The sequence below is a fragment of the Heptranchias perlo genome, chromosome 8, assembly GCF_035084215.1.
Source record: "Heptranchias perlo isolate sHepPer1 chromosome 8, sHepPer1.hap1, whole genome shotgun sequence".
NCBI classification, from domain to species: domain Eukaryota; kingdom Metazoa; phylum Chordata; class Chondrichthyes; order Hexanchiformes; family Hexanchidae; genus Heptranchias; species Heptranchias perlo.
Window position 1 is genome coordinate 20,474,315 of NC_090332.1, and position 19,009 is coordinate 20,493,323.

The 19,009-nt window shown below is 38.3% G+C and overlaps 1 protein-coding gene across 1 annotated transcript in view; it reads right to left on the bottom strand.

The window, feature by feature from the left end:
- Positions 1-19,009, bottom strand: part of lrpprc (leucine-rich pentatricopeptide repeat containing) — a 113,335-nt gene that overhangs the window by 35,819 nt on the left and 58,507 nt on the right. Inside the window, exons 24-26 of the mRNA XM_067988772.1 lie at positions 11,917-12,041; positions 6,814-6,920; positions 1,054-1,122 (exon numbers count right to left, since the gene is read on the bottom strand). Of these exons, the coding sequence (XP_067844873.1) occupies positions 1,054-1,122; positions 6,814-6,920; positions 11,917-12,041 (301 nt within the window). The remainder of the gene's footprint in view (positions 1-1,053; positions 1,123-6,813; positions 6,921-11,916; positions 12,042-19,009) is intronic.

The window sequence follows — 19,009 nt, forward strand, 5'->3', positions numbered from 1 at the left end:
TGCATTAAGCTCTTCATCTAAAATTATACAGCAATATTATGAGGTTTTCTAATATAGTCTTTTGCCGCTCATTAATGTCTGTTGTTTAAGTCATTTTCATGAATCTTTCTACTATTGTGTTGGAAGAGTATATTCTTATAGCAAACCAACAGTTTGTAAGAGGCGACAAGGTGGTTGAAAACGCAACTCCAACTGTATATGACCACAATCTTCCCACATAGCTAAATCCCAACATCATAGAGGCACTGGATGTACGACTGGCATTTTACCACAAGGACAGGGATAAAAAAATGGAGGTAGAAACCTGGGAGTACACTTTTATCTCCCAGCCCTCAATGATGGATGGCACAGGAAATAACACCGTAGCCTAAAAATAAACAGATTACAAACTGTACCTATACAAATCCTTGTAAGACTTGTGCTCCACCACATGCTGAAAACATATCTGCAGACCCTCCCATCTACTAATTATTGATGATCAACGAGGCAGTGCATTTTATGCCAAACCAAAAAAAATTCAGTTACAATGCTCAACTAAGCCTCATGTTTCCAGAGAGAAAAATATACCATAAAATTCTCTATAACCATACTGATGTGTTCAGCTGCCCTACATTTTTTTTTTACTTAAATTTATTATTGACTCACAATAATGTAACTTATATTTTACTTACGAGTGAGCAAATATAACACTTTTAGTAATCACCATGTTAAAAAAAAATCCACTTCATTTGTCAATTTATTCTAGGTTTCCCTTGTTCCCTTGGTTTTCCACAGATGGAAAAGTGTGCAGATATGTTTTCAAACACCACCCCCCACCCCGACACAGAAAAGTCTGAAAACGACTGCTTTACCCGACATTAGTGTTCAACAGGGTCTTACAATAAAAGGGGTTGCACAGTCTTGTTTTACTATTTAGTAGATTCACCTGGATTAGAAATCTGCTTACAGGTGGCCCTGTTCTCCTCTTCTCTCCCCTCCCCACTACCACCCCTCCCACCAACTTTCCTTTGATAATCTTGTTTCACTAACTGAGAAACAACACAGCTGACCTACCTGATTTGTGGCTATGCACTTATCTGCAAACCACTGAAGCCTCCCTGGGCGTGCTCTCAGGCCAGCAGTCTGTAGTAAGGAGAATTTATTTAAAAGAAAAAAAAGGAAAGGTTAATAGAGGGCACTGGAACAAAATTAATAAATTTCTTAGGATGATTGTGTTTTAGTACCTGTATGAGATGATCACATTTTTATACACAGAATTACTGAAAGAAATTTATGACATTAGTAATTGTGGTAAAACAGCAATGAATCAAAATTAGTCCACAATGCAATTCTACCATTTAAAAGAAATGAATCTACGTAAGTCACAACCAGTTTGTTGTGGCATAAATAGCTTTACATAATCAGGTGTTTTTATGCCTGTTTTGTGAGCCATTTGTGACCTATAGTATTTACGTTCATGACACTTAATACAACCATGTTAACTCAGGTTATTAGAAGACTAGTTTAATATGGAGTTTATATGAATTCACTTCATTTGAGAAAGGAAGCCTCTGCTGTGTAGTTTTTAGTTTATATTTATCAAGGTACATAAAGATGCTTTTTCAAATTAGTTTAAATGTTGCATTTAGTTAGATTAATGTGCTGATCTTCCAAAATTCTTTAAATTGATAAGGATTTAAATAAATAACATATACTAACTTCAATTGTTCGAAAATCAAATTAATTTGGTAATACTCTACAAGTTCTCAAAAAGTTTATACTTCCTATAATGAGGTTGATGGAGCAGATAAATGTCCATGTTAACTTTGCTGTTTAAAGTAGGTTTACATAAAAACTATAGCATGAAATTAAATATTACACCACTGAATCCTGAAAATTAAACAAAGGAGTTTGATAGTAGGTAAAGAACAGATAGTACATTTGATTACAACTTTCAATATCTTCGCTTATCCAAATGACACTGATCTCAACAATACACAAATCCACAACATGCAATGTATTAAATCTACTGTGTTTAGACTTGATTGATGTGCCTGTCATTTCAAGGACAGCTAAGCAATAAATGCAGATATCCTACAGTTTTATCTGATATTGAGAACAGTTTTCACTTACAATAAGTCTCAATCCTCAAAAGAACATCTAGGTCAGCTTAACTAAATCTCCTAACCTCAGTGGATGTTCTACATTTACGGCTTATTGCTCACATACTAAGTAGTGCTTTACCAGCCAAGGTACCTTATAAACTGCAGAACAGTGGCAATGACATAAAACATCCACTTCACATAATTTTCTAGTTTAAATTATACTTCTTGCTGCAGGAAGATGTCTGACATCCTACATTAGTTTTACTACACATGACTGGAATAACAACGGCTCATATCCTCAATTGATTCGGGCGCTTCTAGTTCACACCATTACATCCTCTTCATCTATTCATGCCCCTCTATTCCAAAATCCATTAGGGATTCAAAACTAAATATTCACGAAGCTTGTTGAGAAGAATTACTTTAGTCCAGTCTACATTAACACTAAATTGGAGTATTTTACCTGGAGGTCTACTGCACCCATTTTCATATCTATCAAGTTGAAGTGCAACTCTTTGCACAAGGGTAACATGATTGCATAGCTATACAGCAAATCCCCAGAGACTGACATTTTCATTCTTGTATTGCAGATTAAATATATTCAAAGCCATGCAAGTTCTGTAAAACCAAAAGCAAATGATGCATGCTACTAAATTGTATCTACACCAACATATCAACTGCAATTTTACTGTACATCTGTTGATGCATATTTCTATTTGAGTCGTGCAAACCTTTTTTTTATCTATGAAGAGTAGAACTGAGCTCATGCTTGTCAGATTAGGGTTTTAGCCTCAGCCTATGACTGAAAACTGATTGATTTTTGTTGCAGAACTGTTTCATCTGAAATCAGCATGTTCTTATTGCTCTATCCTGCTTGCAAGTTTAGAGAAATGGTACATCATTATCATCCAACCATTTTCCACACCTAAAATGAGGACTTGAGAAAGAACTGAAGCATAGGGACACAATTGTACTGGTACTAACTCAGCAATAGCTTCTTTGCTGTTTTTGGATGGTAGGTGGTTTTCGCAAACAAAAATATTCAGTAACGAAGTTTGCTACAGCTACTTTATAGCCCCAGGAGCGGTCAGTCAGCCATCCTAGGAGTCATCTCTAATTTTCCAGCACTGATACCAATAATCAGACCCTTCAGAATCTATTGCGAATTGTATCTTTCTTTGTTTCCTACAGTTTTAAAGGCCACTTCCTATGTTAGGACATTGGGACTACGAGTCAGCAACTAACTAGGTGACCATCGTTTTTATTTTAAGCCTACTCTTCTACTTGCTTATCTTGCCCTTCATTCTCATTTTCTTCGCTCTATTCTCACTCTAGATGCCACTTCAATCTCACCACTCTTACTCAAGATCAATTTCCAGTTCTTTTGATTTATTCTTCCCCTCTTAATTTTCAATCTCTTTTCTTTCCCATTTATTTGTTTATTGGCCCCCTATTCCCCTCTGCTTTGCTTTAGTCTGCTTCTCTGGTATGTAATTGAGAGCCTTTTCTTCCTCCTTGCATTATAGGCTCCTAATATTACAAAGCAGAGGGTAAATAGGAATTAGCCTTACACATTGTGTGCAGTTTATTTTGTACAGTAGTTTTCAATTGGATTCTCCTGCTATGAGCATCAATTCTATTTAGTGATGCTACAGGGAAATATTTCATTCATTTCATCCTATGCAGAGACATCGCATCCTTCACTGCTACAATTTGTATGAACGCTACTTTTGTTACCTTCCTCTTTGCTTGGTTTACCATCTCAACAATTTCACAGTAAAACCAAAGGTGGACGAAATGCTCAAGTTGAAGGCATCTTTTCTAGGTGTGCACTGTTTCAAGCATACATCTTGTTGTTTCATGTGGGAACTGTTGCGTGTAGCTGTATGGAAGTTAGTCCAACTGTAATTGACTACTTTGATGCATGATCTCTGGGCTTAATGCTATAAAAGGCTATGCTTGCCCCTTAAATAGCCTGTTTAAAAACATTTATTGGTGTAACATATATAGATTGTATGATTTTTTTTTAAAAAGTCATTTCCTAGGTCTCCAAAATCATAGCATCAGCAAGCATAAGGTCGTCACCATAGGAAGACAGGAATTGTTAGATGAAAAAAGACCTAGTTCACCTTCTAGCATCCTGGTACTCACATGACACAATGATAATGCAGTTGTTGACTAATCATGACAGTCATTCACTATTAATTAATCTACAACAGGCCCAGACATGAGGTGAGGAAACCCCCAGGAACCATAGGTCCAAAGTCACCTGTTCCTCCTAAGCATGCAACAGTCACCATGTGTCATGTCTCAAATTACTCATATACTGTATCCCAAAACAAATTTTTTTGAAAGAAATCTACCTAATTTGTATTTGAATGAATCAATACTATCTGTTTCTACCGTCTCCCCAAGGAGCCTGTTCCAGGATACATAATCGCATATGTTTAAATTATTGGTCCCGTAATTACATCCTATACTATTTTCATGGTGCTGCAGAGCAGGAGAGAAGGATTTTAAAAAGGGAGAAAATCTTAAAATTAAAAACAGGAAGAAAGAAAAAGGAACAAAACTGGTCCCAAAATATTTTTGTAGCTTTAATTAAAACAGTAATGCCTCCCTCCAATAAGCTAGCCACTCACATCACTATTTTTCCCCACCAATAGCAACTGCAGCTTATTTTCTGATGGAGTACACACCTGAAATACCATTACCTTCAGTTGCTATCTGACTTGTGGTATTTTTCCAGCATTTTCTGGGTTTTTTTTTTACAGCTTATTTTCTCCTGCTCACCTTAACTTCCAATTTTTTTTCAAAATTAACATTTTACAGTAATATAAAGTATGTAACCATATAACCTTCAAGAGCAAGGAACCTGGTTACAAGTAGGATTTCCAGGTAACAGTTTAAAGAACAGCATAAAATGTTCCATTCTTGCACAAATAAATCAATGCAGCAATTTCTTAGAGGAAAAAAAATCTTAAAATGGTGGAGTACCAAGATTAACCACTCAGATTAGTAAAAGTAAAAGATCAGCAAAAGCTACAGTACCAATCGAGTCAGTACAAACTGGCTTGAGGTTATGATGATGATAGGGCCATCTGGCTTCTTCATGGCTAGCCATCTTGCTGTCTGCCTTTACTCAGGAAAATACACCCTCTCTATATACGCAGATTTTTAAATCATACAAATTGTTAGCTAATAAAGCACAAAAAATGCAGTCAGGGGAAGCTATAAACAATGTGTGTTATATCAATGGATATGGAATAGACAGAAGGGTCATGCAATATTGTCACTTGGCAAATTGGTACCAGTAGGGGATAAATACTTAAGCCAATATACTGTAATGTACTACACTCTTAATTTATTGCCTCAAGTTTCTCCCATCACGAGACACGGACCTATGTGCTAGCACTTCGCTTCCACGTTATATAGCTTAATACATTCTTTGCAGACACAATCAAGATTTGGGAGGTCAAAATCTACAATCACTGGATGAGGGTTGATCCAATCGAGATTAAGGGATTCGATAGGGTAGACAGAGAAACTATTTTTTCTGGTGGGAGAATCCAGAACAAGAGGGCTTGTTAAAATTAGAGCTAGGCCATTTAGGAGTGAAAACTGAAGCACTTTTTCACACAAAGGGTAGTGGAAATCGAGAACTCTCTCCTTCAAAAGGCTGTGGATGTTAGGTCAATTGAAATTTTAAAGACCGAAATCAACAGATTTTTGTTAGGTAATGGTATCAAAGGATAGGGAACAAAGGTGGGTAAATAGAGTTGAGGTACAGATTAGTCACGATCTCAGTAAAGGCGGAACAGGCTCGAGGGGCTGAATGGCCTACTCCTGTTCCTATGTCTTCATAACAAGTCTTGCAGCAAGATGATAATGTACTATAAAAGCTAAGACAATGCCTCCCATATTCCATTTATATGCACCATGACAAAAATTAAAGGAGACAATTCTTTAAAAAAAAATTAGCCTCCAACAAGTGTACCAAGAAGGTCATATTAAATCAAAATACCTACTGATGTTATCACTCCAAAGAAAAAAAAATGTAAAAACTGGACAAGCAGACAGTTTTTCTCCAACTTATCCCTTTACATTGCTATGAAAGATTTTAATCAAGACCAGATACAGTATGCAAAATTTAGTTGAGTGATCAGTCACCTTTGGCTGATCATAAGCTGCTTAAGGAATTACAGGAAGGAAAAGTTGAATTTAATATGAAGCTGCAGCAGACTGGCTGATTATTTGCTCCGAGACATGCCCTACAGTAAATCTGACCAGATTCACCCTCTGTCTGCAGCAAATTAAATTCCACTGCTTTTAAGCACAACAAAAGAATTGATCAGTAAAGGGGATTAAGAACTTTATACACCCAGGACTGGCGGTTTAATTTAATTGTTCCACAATCGCAGGTTTAATATGCAAACATAATATTTGGCATGAAAGGAGCAACTCAATCAAGCAGAGTTAGAAAAATATTTAAATTTGAATAACATCTAACAAAAACAATGGCTATAATTCTTATTGCAGCACCATGCAGGCATCAAAAGAAGAAATTCTATACTTATCACCGCTAATAAGGTTAACATTATTCAATTTGTAGACTAAATTGCTTCAGTCAGAATTAGACTAATACTCATTTTAGGTTCAGAATATTAATTGACGCTCATTGTTCAAACTAAAATGGCTGTGTGAACAGCATAATAGGATGAAGTCCCACCTCGATAATTTTTCTGGCCTCTTTGTATTTCCCAGTCTGAAGAAAAGCGAAAAAGAGGTCATACAGCATTGTCATTTCACCTCGCTCCTGGTTTACAAAATCCATAGCTGCAAGTATAAGAGAACATTTAAAAAAAATTATATTGCAACAATAGTTAAAAACAAAGTTAAATCTTTGTCTCTTTTCACCCCAAGAATGTCAGTAAAATGCCAGATTTTATGTATGCTATCATTCATCAGGTTCTACATATCATTTTTGTTTTTGAGGGTGGGGGAAAAGGAAGGTTAATTCAACACACCTTTTATACAGTCATGAAGATTTTTTGGAGGTGGTGGGGGGGGGGGGGAGGTGGTGGGGGGGGGGGTTGGAGCAGGGGGAGAGAAAGAGAAAGGCTCTCCTTTTAAGATCAGATATTTCAGGAATGGGAAAATTCACTTTGCGCCAATTTAGATCAATCATCCCCACTTTTTCTGCAGGATCATATTTAATTGCCTCTGGAATCCATTTATACTATTCATTTCAGTAGCCTTCCCTGGTAACATATTCTATGTGATAAAAACACAAGGAAGTACAGGAATGGAAAAGACACCATAGTCCACCTATATTGTCCCAAAACTAACATCTCTCTCAATTGTGTTTCTTTGGAAACAATTTTGGCAGAATATCTCATTTACTCCCTAGTATTAAGGGTTTGGTCAGAGTGAACAATTTGTCTGGATTAATTCTCAATTTCCTTTATTTTGAAAATTTGTATTATTGGTCACCTCAGAATCTCCTCTTTTCCAATAACAAGTCCAACTTGCTCAGCTGTTCCTCATAAATTAAATTAGACCATTGCTACTGATCTTAATGTACTGCAATTTGGACTGCACTTCCCCAGTGAAGGGTTTGCATAACCAATAAATGGTGCAAATGAAACAGGTCAATCAGAAATGGTGACGGTTCTAACCCAAAATATGAATCCGTTTTTCCCTACGTAACAGTCACTGCATTTCAAATTTTTTTGGATGTTAACAAAACATAAGACTCTATACAAATGTGAATCATCTTTCTTTTCTCTGTGATACTGGCCAACTTAGTGTGCATTTGTAGTACTTGTTCTTTCATCCAATTTCTTGGATTCCGTTTTTCAGTTCCGACACAAGACTCTACAATTCTATAAAATAGAAGTTCTCTGCTCACAAAATGTCTTCCAGAAGAGGCAGCAGCTGGACACTGACTTTTTTCTGACAATGATTTAAGACAAAAGGAAAATTTGCTGCCACATAATTTTGTGACACCACACTGGAACCATCTAGAGAAGCGAAAAGTGGGAGGAACGAAGGGAAGTACCATGCAGGCATCCAAAGTAGAGCGGAACGGAAATTTAAAGAAATAACATTCAACTTCAAACACTCTTATACATCTGCTAGTGCACTAGTCACAGAGCAGCAAGAAGAGGACACGAGAGATTCTCACTGCTCTCCCCTCTTGAAAGGGGGAGACAACATGCAAATATAGAAAAATAAAATTAAAATGGCTTCAGAAATGGTGCAAGAGGGAGGGATTCAAATTCCTGGGCCATTGGAACCGGTTCTGGGGGAGGTGGGACCAGTACAAATTGGACGGTCTGCATCTGGGCAGGACTGGAACCAATGTCCTAGGGGGAGTGTTTGCTAGTGCTGTTGGGGAGGGTTTAAACTAATGTGGCAGGGGGATGGGAACCGATGCAGGAAGTCAGTGGGAAGTAAAGTGGTGACAGAAACAAAAGGCAGTAAGGGAGAGTGTACAGAACATGACCGGACAGATGGTCTGAGAAAGCAGGGCAAAGACCAAGGGAAGTCTAGATTAAACTGCATTTATTTCAATGCAAGAAGTCTGATGGGCAAGGCAGATGAACTCAGGGCATGGATGGGTACATGGGACTGGGATGTTATAGCTATTACTGAAACATGGCTAAGGGAGGGGCAGGACTGGCAGCTCAATGTTCCAGGGTACAGATGCTATAGGAAAGATACAGCAGGAGGTAAGAGAGGAGGAGGAGTTGTGTTCTTGATTAGGGAGAACATAACGGCAGTAGTGAGAGGGGATATATCCGAGGGTTCGCCCACTGAGTCTATATGGGTAGAACTGAAAAATAAGAAGGGAGAGATCACTTTGATAGGATTGTACTACAGACCCCCAAATAGTCAACGGGAAATTGATGAGCAAATATGTAAGGAGATTACAGACAGCTGCAAGAAAAATAGGGTGGTAATAGTAGGGGACTTTAACTTTCCCAACATTGACTGGGACAGCCATAGCATTAGGGGCTTGGATGGAGAGAAATTTGTTGATTGTATTCAGGAGGAATTTCTCATTCAGTATGTGGATGGCCCGACTAGAGAGGGGGCAAAACTTGACCTCCTCTTGGGAAATAAGGAAGGGCAGGTGACAGAAGTGTTAGTGAGGGATCACTTTGGGACCAGTGATCATAATTCCATTAGTTTTAAGATAGCTATGGAGAATGATAGGTCTGGCCCAAAAGTTAAAATTCTAAATTGGGGAAAGGCCAATTTTGATGGTATTAGACAGGAACTTTCAGAAGTTGATTGGGAGAGTCTGTTGGCAGGCAAAGGGACGTCTGGTAAGTGGGAGGCTTTCAAAAGTGTGTTAACCAGGGTTCAGGGTAAGCACATTCCTTATAAAGTGAAGGGCAAGGCTGGTAGAAGTAGGGAACCTTGGATGACTCGGGAGATTGAGGCCCTAGTCAAAAAGGAGGCATATGACATGCATAGGCAGCTGGGATCAAGTGGATCCCTTGAAGAGTATAGAGATTGCCGGAGTAGAGTTAAGAGAGAAATCAGGAGGGCAAAAAGGGGACATGAGATTGCTTTGGCAGATAAGGCAAAGGAGAATCCAAAGAGCTTCTACAAATACATAAAGGGCAAAAGAGTAACTAGGGAGAGAGTAGGGCCTCTTAAGGATCAACAAGGTCATCTATGTGCGGAACCACAAGAGATGGGTGAGATCCTGAATGAATATTTCACATTGGTATTTACGGTTGAGAAAGGCATGGATGTTAGGGAACTTGGGGAAATAAATAGTGATGTCTTGAGGAGTGTACATATTACAGAGAGGGAGGTGCTGGAAGTCTTAACGCGCATCAAGGTAGATAAATCTCCGGGACCTGATGAAATGTATCCCAGGACGTTATGGGAGGTTAGGGAGGAAATTGCGGGTCCCCTAGCAGAGATATTTGAATCATCGACAGCTTCAGGTGAGGTGCCTGAAGATTGGAGGGTAGCAAATGTTGTGCCTTTGTTTAAGAAGGGCGGCAGGGAAAAGCCTGGGAACTACAGACCGGTGAGCCTGACATCTGTAGTGGGTAAGTTGTTAGAGGGTATTCTGAGAGACAGGATCTACAGGCATTTGGAGAGGCAGGGACTAATTAGGAACAGTCAGCATGGTTTTGTGAGAGGAAAATCATGTCTCACGAATTTGATTGAGTTTTTTGAAGGGGTAACCAAGAAGATAGATGAGGGCTGTGCAGTAGACGTGGTCTACATGGACTTCAGCAAAGCATTTGACAGGTACCGCATGGTAGGTTGTTACATAAGGTTAAATCTCATGGGATCCAAGGTGAGGTAGCCAATTGGATACAAAATTGGATTGACGACAGAAAACAGAGGGTGGTTGTAGAGGGTTGTTTTTCAAACTGGAGGCCTGTGTCCAGCGGTGTGCTTCAGGGATCGGTGCTGGGTCCGCTGTTATTTGTTATTTATATTAATGATTTGGATGAGAATTTAGGAGGCATGGTTAGTAAGTTTGCAGATGACACCAAGATTGGTGGCATTGTGGACAGTGAAGAAGGTTATCTAGGATTGCAACGGGACCTTGATAAATTGGGCCAGTGGGCCGATGAATGGCAGATGGAGTTTAATTTAGATAAATGTGAGGTGATGCATTTTGGTAGATCGAATCGGGCCAGGACCTACTCCGTTAATGGTAGGGCGTTGGGGAGAGTTATAGAACAAAGAGATCTAGGAGTACAGGTTCATAGCTCCTTGAAAGTGGAGTCACAGGTGGATAGGGTGGTGAAGAAGGCATTCGGCATGCTTGGTTTCATTGGTCAGAACATTGAATACAGGAGTTGGGATGTCTTGTTGAAGTTGTACAGGACATTAGTAAGGCCACACTTGGAATACTGTGTACAGTTCTGGTCACCCTATTATAGAAAGGATATTATTAAACTAGAAAGAGTGCAGAAAAGATTTACTAGGATGCTACCCGGACTTGATGGTTTGACTTATAGGGAGAGGTTAGACAGACTGGGACTTTTTTCCCTGGAGAGTAGGAGGTTAAGGGGTGATCTTATAGAAGTCTATAAAATAATGAGGGGCATAGATAAGGTAGATAGTCAAAATCTTTTCCCAAAGGTAGGGGAGTCTATAACGAGGGGACATAGATTTAAGGTGAGAGGGGAGAGATACAAAAGGGTCCAGAGGGGCAATTTTTTCACTCAAAGGGTGGTGTCTGGAACGAGCTGCCAGAGGCAGTAGTAGAGGCGGGTACAATTTTGTCTTTTAAAAAGCATTTGGACAGTTACATGGGTAAGATGGGTATGGAGGGATATGGGCCAAGTGCAGGCAATTGGGACTAGCTTAGTGGTATAAACTGGGCGACATGGACATGTTGGGCCGAAGGGCCTGTTTCCATGTTGTAACTTCTATGATTCTATGAAAAAAAAACTCATAACAGGAGGTCGATGGGTAAAAATACTTTTCATTTATAAAATCTGTATCAACAAAATTATTCTATGCAACCTCTTCTGCTAAATGATTTTATATCTACCGATCGTGAAATTTCAAGTACAGTATATAAAGCTTTGTAGCAATTATGAATTCACAAGTTAACACTACTGAAATTTGTTCCAAAAATACCCCATAGAAAATTCAAATTCAACTTAATCTATAAAAACCTGTAGTTTATCACAGGGAATATTGCATAGGTTTGTTTTTAAAAGACACACAATAATTAGGGTGTTGTGATATGAATTTAATTGGAGTAGGAGGGGAAGAAATCTGGTGAAAACACAAAAAACGTATTTCGGTTTGCTTTTATAGTATCTCCTCTATCAACCACCTTTCTGTAAGAGATCCGTGTCTCCCTGCTCAACCAACTTGCACAACACATCATGGAGCCTAGGCATCTGATTGTATTTCTTGTGACAATCAATAATTGCATCTAGTGCAGCAGGTAGACTTCCCCTGAAACAGAAAACAGAAAGCTTCAGTAACATATTAGAGCATTATTTCCATAGCAAATAGTAATCAAAGCAATATTCCAGAGCATGTGAGACTTGCTAAGATACAAATTTTTGCTTCACAAATTAACTTATGCCAAAGTAATACCCTGCAAAAGAATAGTCAGAGCACTATAACAGCTAAGTTCTTTAATATCAGGCTATCCAATTCAGAAACATTACATTTCTTTCTCCTACTTTTTAGCTACATCCCCACTTCTATTATCAAGAGAAACCAGCAACAAGCTCACAAGGTTTCTCATAATGACACTCTTGTTCTGGCACTAGAAGGTACATAATGATCAATACCTATTTGCCATCCCATTTTTTTCTCCCTGCAGAGGAGAACATAGCTTCATTGCCTCCATTAAAACTGCAGGAGCAGTTGGGAACTAAGTGATGGTAAATCACAGGCACAAACCCCATCGCACTGTGTTTTGGAATATTAACGTACAGTAACATCTCCCTATTCAAAAAAAAATCCTGTTTAGGAACAGTACCTCCTACCACAGTTTCACTAAGCAATGCTTTTGTTGCTTGGGTTTTTTAAATTCACTTTATTCTTTGCAATGGTATTTTCAGTATAATTTTTTTAAAACTAAAACTGATGCATAACATTTCTTTTTAGCTAGAAGGGGAAGGGGAATGGTAGACATCAATAGCACTCTGGTTAACACCACAACACGTGCTAAGCAGTAATGGCACTACCCATTATCTAACAGGCTACCAAATGCAACAAATCGTCCAGTTGGGAATGAGTTTCTGTTTTCTTTCCTACTACAGACAGGATTTGACAGGAAGAGCAATACAAATTAGATAATATCCATCCACCCCTAAAATTAGAAACAAATGGACAGCCTAGCTAATGTAAAGTTCTCCATTAATTTCCCAGCTGAAAATGTAAGTACCACTCAAAATGAATTTTTTAATAAATTCTGGGTTATAAGAAATGCAGCTAAGTACATCAACAGATTTGTAAAAGTGGATATTACCAGTATGTTTCTGAAAACCGAGCACCTGACAAATTTCATTCTGGACCTACATAAACAAACTGAAGCGTAAAAAATATAGATTCTAGCTTGAAGAGCCAAATATATAATAATGAGATCAGTAAGCCCCCTTCCCATTATTAAAATAAGTACCTAAATAAGTACTGCACAAATGTTATTTTTTTTTCCACCAGAAGCTCTTTGTAACTTTTTTTAGTTAGAAGTAAACCTGTTTAAGCATGTTTTATTAACTTCACAGTAAGACTGTATGCCTTTTTGCATTAGTGCCCAATAAAATCCTTGGGTATAGAGTGGGATACTGAACATCCTAGTAGCATAATGCATTTGGGGATGAGTGCAAAAACTTCCCTGCTCCACAGGTGATGACTTGCATTAAAATAATGCCTTTGATGTAAAAAATGGCTCAATGCGCTTCATACATTGAAACGGACACCACGCCATGAAGGGAGGTCAGGAGGGGTGACCGAAAGCTTGGTCAAAATAATGAGTTTTGAGAAGGTTTGAAAGAGAGAAGTGGAGGAGTGATGGGCTTTAGAAGGGAGACCGAGAGAGCGGGCCAAGGCAGCTGATGGCACCAACAGTGAGGCAGGGTGTGTGCAAAGGATGCGGGAGGGGATATGTAGTTGGAGGAGCTTGCAGAGATAGCTAGGAGGAGGCCAGAGAGTAATTGGAGGAGTTTAAATTGACATGTTGGGAAACAAGGAGCCAATGTAGGTCATTGAAGGCAGGGGTAATGATTAAGCAGGACTTATTGTAGGATAGGATATAGGCAACTATGTTCTGGATAAGTTGCAGCTTATGGAGAATGCAGAATGGGATACCAGAAAGGAAGGCATTGGAGTGAATGAGTCACGAGGTCACATAAGAATGGGTTTAACAGTCAAAGGACAAAGGTAGGGGCAGAGGTGGGCAATGTTGTACAGATGGAATTAGGCAGACTTAGTGATGGAAGGGATATGGGGTTTAAAGCTCAGCAAAGGATTAAACAGGATGCCAAGGTTTCATACTGTCTGGGTCAGCCTGAGCAAATGGCTGAGGACAGGCAGTGGCATGACTTCGGAATTTATGCACGGTCTGAAAACAAAGGCTTTGGTCTTTCCGACGCTGTGTTGCAGGAAATAGTGGCTTATCCATGATGTCATGTCGGACAGGCAGTCCCGTAAGTGGTCATCAAAATAAATTTGGTGTGCCTATTTAAGGTACAAACTTGAACTACGAGACAATAATAAAAAACAGAACACATAGGTTGTTCAGTGTATTGCAGAATATTTGCACCCATTAATTTTTTTTTAATATAAATACACAAATAATTTACTGAGAATCCACCATGAATTTTCAAGTAAAACCCTGGACTGCAATATTACCCATCACATGATCCCATTAATAGTCAGTCCTCACATCACTATCTGCTTCATTGCTCTTCAACCTACATCACACTGCCACTGCCACCTCCGCCACGTAACAGTAGCAAACATAAAAATACAAACTATTCAGTATACAATCTCTGCCAACAAATTTAAAGCTGTAATTCAAGTCCTGAGATTCTGCAAATACTCAAACCATAATTGTCCTATTTATGATGCCAGAACCACTTGATTGAATTACAGTTTTGTGACTCGCTGCATTATACAATTTTTTTTAAAAATGTGTCATGTGGGCGACATATACCATAGTAGAGCATTATAGCTTCAAGAAAAGTATTTAGGGCATAGTTCGCACTTATTTTTTTTAAACTATCCCTAGTAGTCTGACAGCTTAGGTGACATAAGTGCTTAACTTCTAACTATGTTTTTCCAGAGCCAAACTCCAAGTCTATTTTCCCTGAGACAAATTCCAAGTCTGCTGACTTTTCCAATTTGTTTATCCTGTTGGGCAGAATGAGGTTAGTGCTTGCTTGACATCGAAATTGAATGCTGCATAGAGGTGACGCTTTTGATTTACCCCCTCAAATCAAGGGGCTAGAAGAGGTGAAGGAATTACTGATGTAGGAGTAGCTGTTTGTATTTAATTACACTGTTAGCCAGTACTTATATGTAGTTTCTAATGACCATAAAGAATCCTGGGGAAAAATTTCCACTGTTAGTTATTTGTAACAAAATTGTAAATGTATGTATAATAAAATGTATTTCTGGTTTAATTATAAACGAACAGCCAAAGTTTTGCCTCCCCCATGATCCAGATGGTCTTACCCTCTTGGCTGGATAAGGACAGGCAGCGATAATCACAAAATAAAACTACTGCCTCTGTTATATTTAAAGAACAGCCTACGTTGTCATTAAATGCCTGTTAAGGCAACAGACTAAACATTGCAAAAATAAAAAAAGTCTCAAGTGCTAAAATGAAATACGTAAATTGGGATCATTACAAACTAAACACAGTGCTATTCTCCCGTGGAAACGGGGCTTCACATGATAGATATGTACCTTATACCCTTCCCAAGCCATGTTTACAGTACAGTGAGTGGAACCCTACTGAGACATTCAAATTTTTGTCATTTTGTATGAAGACAAAATTACAGGTTAATTTTTATCTGTGAATAGATGGTGCAACTAAATAAAAGCAACAGACTAGTCAAACAATAGAGCACTGCCGTGAAAAGCATACAGCTGCTATTCAACTGTTTAGCCCCCATTTGTTCAGTGATGAAGAACTTTACAATGGAAGAGCAAGAGACAGTTCACTTTTATATAATGTAAGAAAACATTGTGGACTGTTGATTTTAATTGCCATGTAGTGTGGTAACGTTACGTTAAAAGCTTCAGTTAAGTGGCAATTCATGACAGGCTTACTGATTGAAAAGCTTGTCTTTTGAAGCTGAAAACCTCAGGGAAAGGAGCAAGATAAAAGGGGGAAGGGTGAAAGAGAAAGAGACTGGAGGCAAAAAAAAAAGACACTTGTGTAACAAATCCCAATCTGCAAATCTAAAGCAGATGTTAGTGTACAGGGAAATCAATTCTACACAGCACAATCAGCTTTGCACAATCATATATTTAAAGGACTGGCTCTTTACTGAGCTAAATGTTTCTCTGTTCATTAGACATAATGAGGAATCTTCAAGGAGACTGGTGTTGCAATTACAACTAATCCTCAAAAAATTAACTGTGTTGAAGGCTTTATAATTTCCCTAGGTACAATTTAGCTGTCACTTACTTTAAAATTTACTCAAACACGCTTTCGAAATAGCTGTAACTTCACATGTCAAGTGCTTTCCAACCAATTAAGTCTAACTGGAAGTCACTGTTAAACAACTGAATGACTAGACAAGATAGCTCATTTCCCTGCTCTTTTGTTCGGAATAATATGCTGCATTTACATTATCAGCCTCAACAGGATTTTCTGACAGGGACAGAAAAAATTGCTAACGCTGTCCATGCTAAGCACATGAAGCCTGTCATTTACTAATCATCCTTCAAAATGCAATAGCCATGAATGCAACTTAATTACAACCCAATGATCCTTGACGAAAAATCATCTTATCAGTGTCCTGTCTTCGCAAAGCAAATGAACTACTTTTGTCCTTCATCGCTGATGATGCTAAATTCATAATTGCAAAAAAAAACCAGAGTTTAAAAAATAAGGCAAGCTACACTGAAGACTTCACTATCGTTAGAACACAGTATGAAATGGGGGGAGGGGGAAGGAACACGCTTCAGACAACAAACTTTTTCATTTCTGTGCTGTGACTCAGTAGGATAAATATTAGAAAATTTAAACCTTAAGGATCAAATATTTTCAGTTTGAAATGCTTTGTTCTTAAAAATAGCTGCCTCCGGTCAAAATATGCAAAGTGGATAGAGAAGACCATGTCTGCAGCTATTAATGCATTTTATATCTGTCAGCCTCACTAAACATCACTACAAGATATTTACAATAACACTTCGTTCTTAATTAGTCGTAGCTGATAGTTGTGTTCATTTGGGGGAAGCTGGTGTCCCTTTTTTTCTTATCTATGCATTTACTCTTTCCCCTCCCCTCCCCCATCAAAATATTTCATTTGCAACTACTTAAATATAAAGCCCCATTCTCAAAACAATACCTTGAATGGCATGATAATTTTACTCAGTATACCTCATAGAACAGTGTAAGCTCAATTGTTTACATTCAGACACTTCAATCATGCTCCTGAAGTACTGAGCTGACAAGCCCGACAATCTGAAGAGCTAATTAAGGACAGGCATGCCTGAGCTGAAGAATGGAACACCTCTGCACTTTGAATGCACAAGGCACTCCTAGAACATAGAGGTGAGCAGTAATCCTGAGCATTTCCTCCACACTGCCCAACCATGTATCTCAAATTCCCCCAATTTAGCAAAACACCTGCTTTTGACCCAGTACCACATTTGTATATGCTCAGTTGTGAGCCTCCCCAACCCTTGGCTCTCAAAATGGACGTTCTAGTCATCATAAAATGCTACTTGATCTGCTAATGAAGTAGTCGGCAAGTGTGCCGATTGTAGAATTGAGCTATACGGACTAGAAAGTGCCAGGTTTGATTTGCAGTCCACATTGAGTTAGCTCTTAGCTGGACTGGGAGCACTAGAGTACTCTTGATTTAGCCAATGAGGGAAGAATAACCAAGATTCCTGCTGACGATTGCTATCTAGTGAATTCTGATGGAAAGGACAGGATTGAATTGGGGTTTGTTATGATATCTCCCATGGTTGAATAGCCTCACAACACTATGCATACATGCTCCCACTTAAGAACAGCCAGTTGGGTAGTGTGTAAATAAATGAACCGCATCCCTAAGTGAGGAAGCACCTTAAAATGAAGATGGAAGTAAATGGTACGGAAAAAAACCTAAAATGCATTCAGTGCATTTGTTGAGCATTTGTTATAGAGTTGTGGTTTTATTTCTACAAGGGGTTAGTCTAGAATTTGAGAAACTGTGCACATTGGATTTGCCTTTCCAATGGATTTGATGTTGACCATCAGTATGTAACTCACCCTTTTCTGCTGCCGTTACTGAAACTCTAGTCCTAAAGGCAAAAAGCAGTGACTACGGCTATTGTCATCGCAAGATGTTACACTGCACCATTAAAACACAAAAAATTGTCCCATTTGGTTCACTTACACATGGAGGTTCACCATCAGAATCCCTCAAAACATTAAAAGAATGTGTCTACTGATTTGTGCAATTTAGAAAAAAAGCACGAGGAATGTTGATGACGACATGAGGGAAACCATCTTGAAGGAGTTACTGAACCTGGTAGTATGCAAAGAAGCTGAATTAACGTCAGTGGATACTGTCATTAATATAGAGTGGTTCAATGATCATGTCATTTCAATTGTATATGTAAATTTGGCTTCTCTGCACTCCTAGACTTAGTAATGCACAAGTTAGTTTCCCCTGATGTCATCATAAGCTCTCACCCTTTAAATAAGTATTCAAATAGAAACGGAATGAAAATCCAAAATATTCATTTTTGAAGAGTTACCGATGGCAAGTTTTTAAGATCAACTGAACGGATCGAATCGCATTTCAAATAAATATTGTTCATTTACAACACCAAAGTACATTTTAAAAAATCACACTTGCTTACAACAAAAAAATTTTAAGACATTATGAAACTAAAATTACAATAAAAAGTTGTGTCTTCTACTTGAACAATTGTTGCACATTTATGTGCAGCACTTCCTTTCAGCTTGTGGATATTGAAGTACATGTTTGAAGGACCACTTCAAAAACTTTTTCAAATATCAATGAAGTTTTGAACCATAGACATCCTCAGCATATATGGGGGCATATACAGTCTAAATTTTCTACAAAATGGCATTTATAAATTTAGTACGTACCAACAAAAATAAGGACAAAAATAAAAAGTTGCAGCTGTTCATGTGAGGATTTATTCTGAAAATGCAATCTGTTCTCCAGCAAACTACAGATCAGAGAGTACCATCAGGCTGCCATAGGAGCACATAT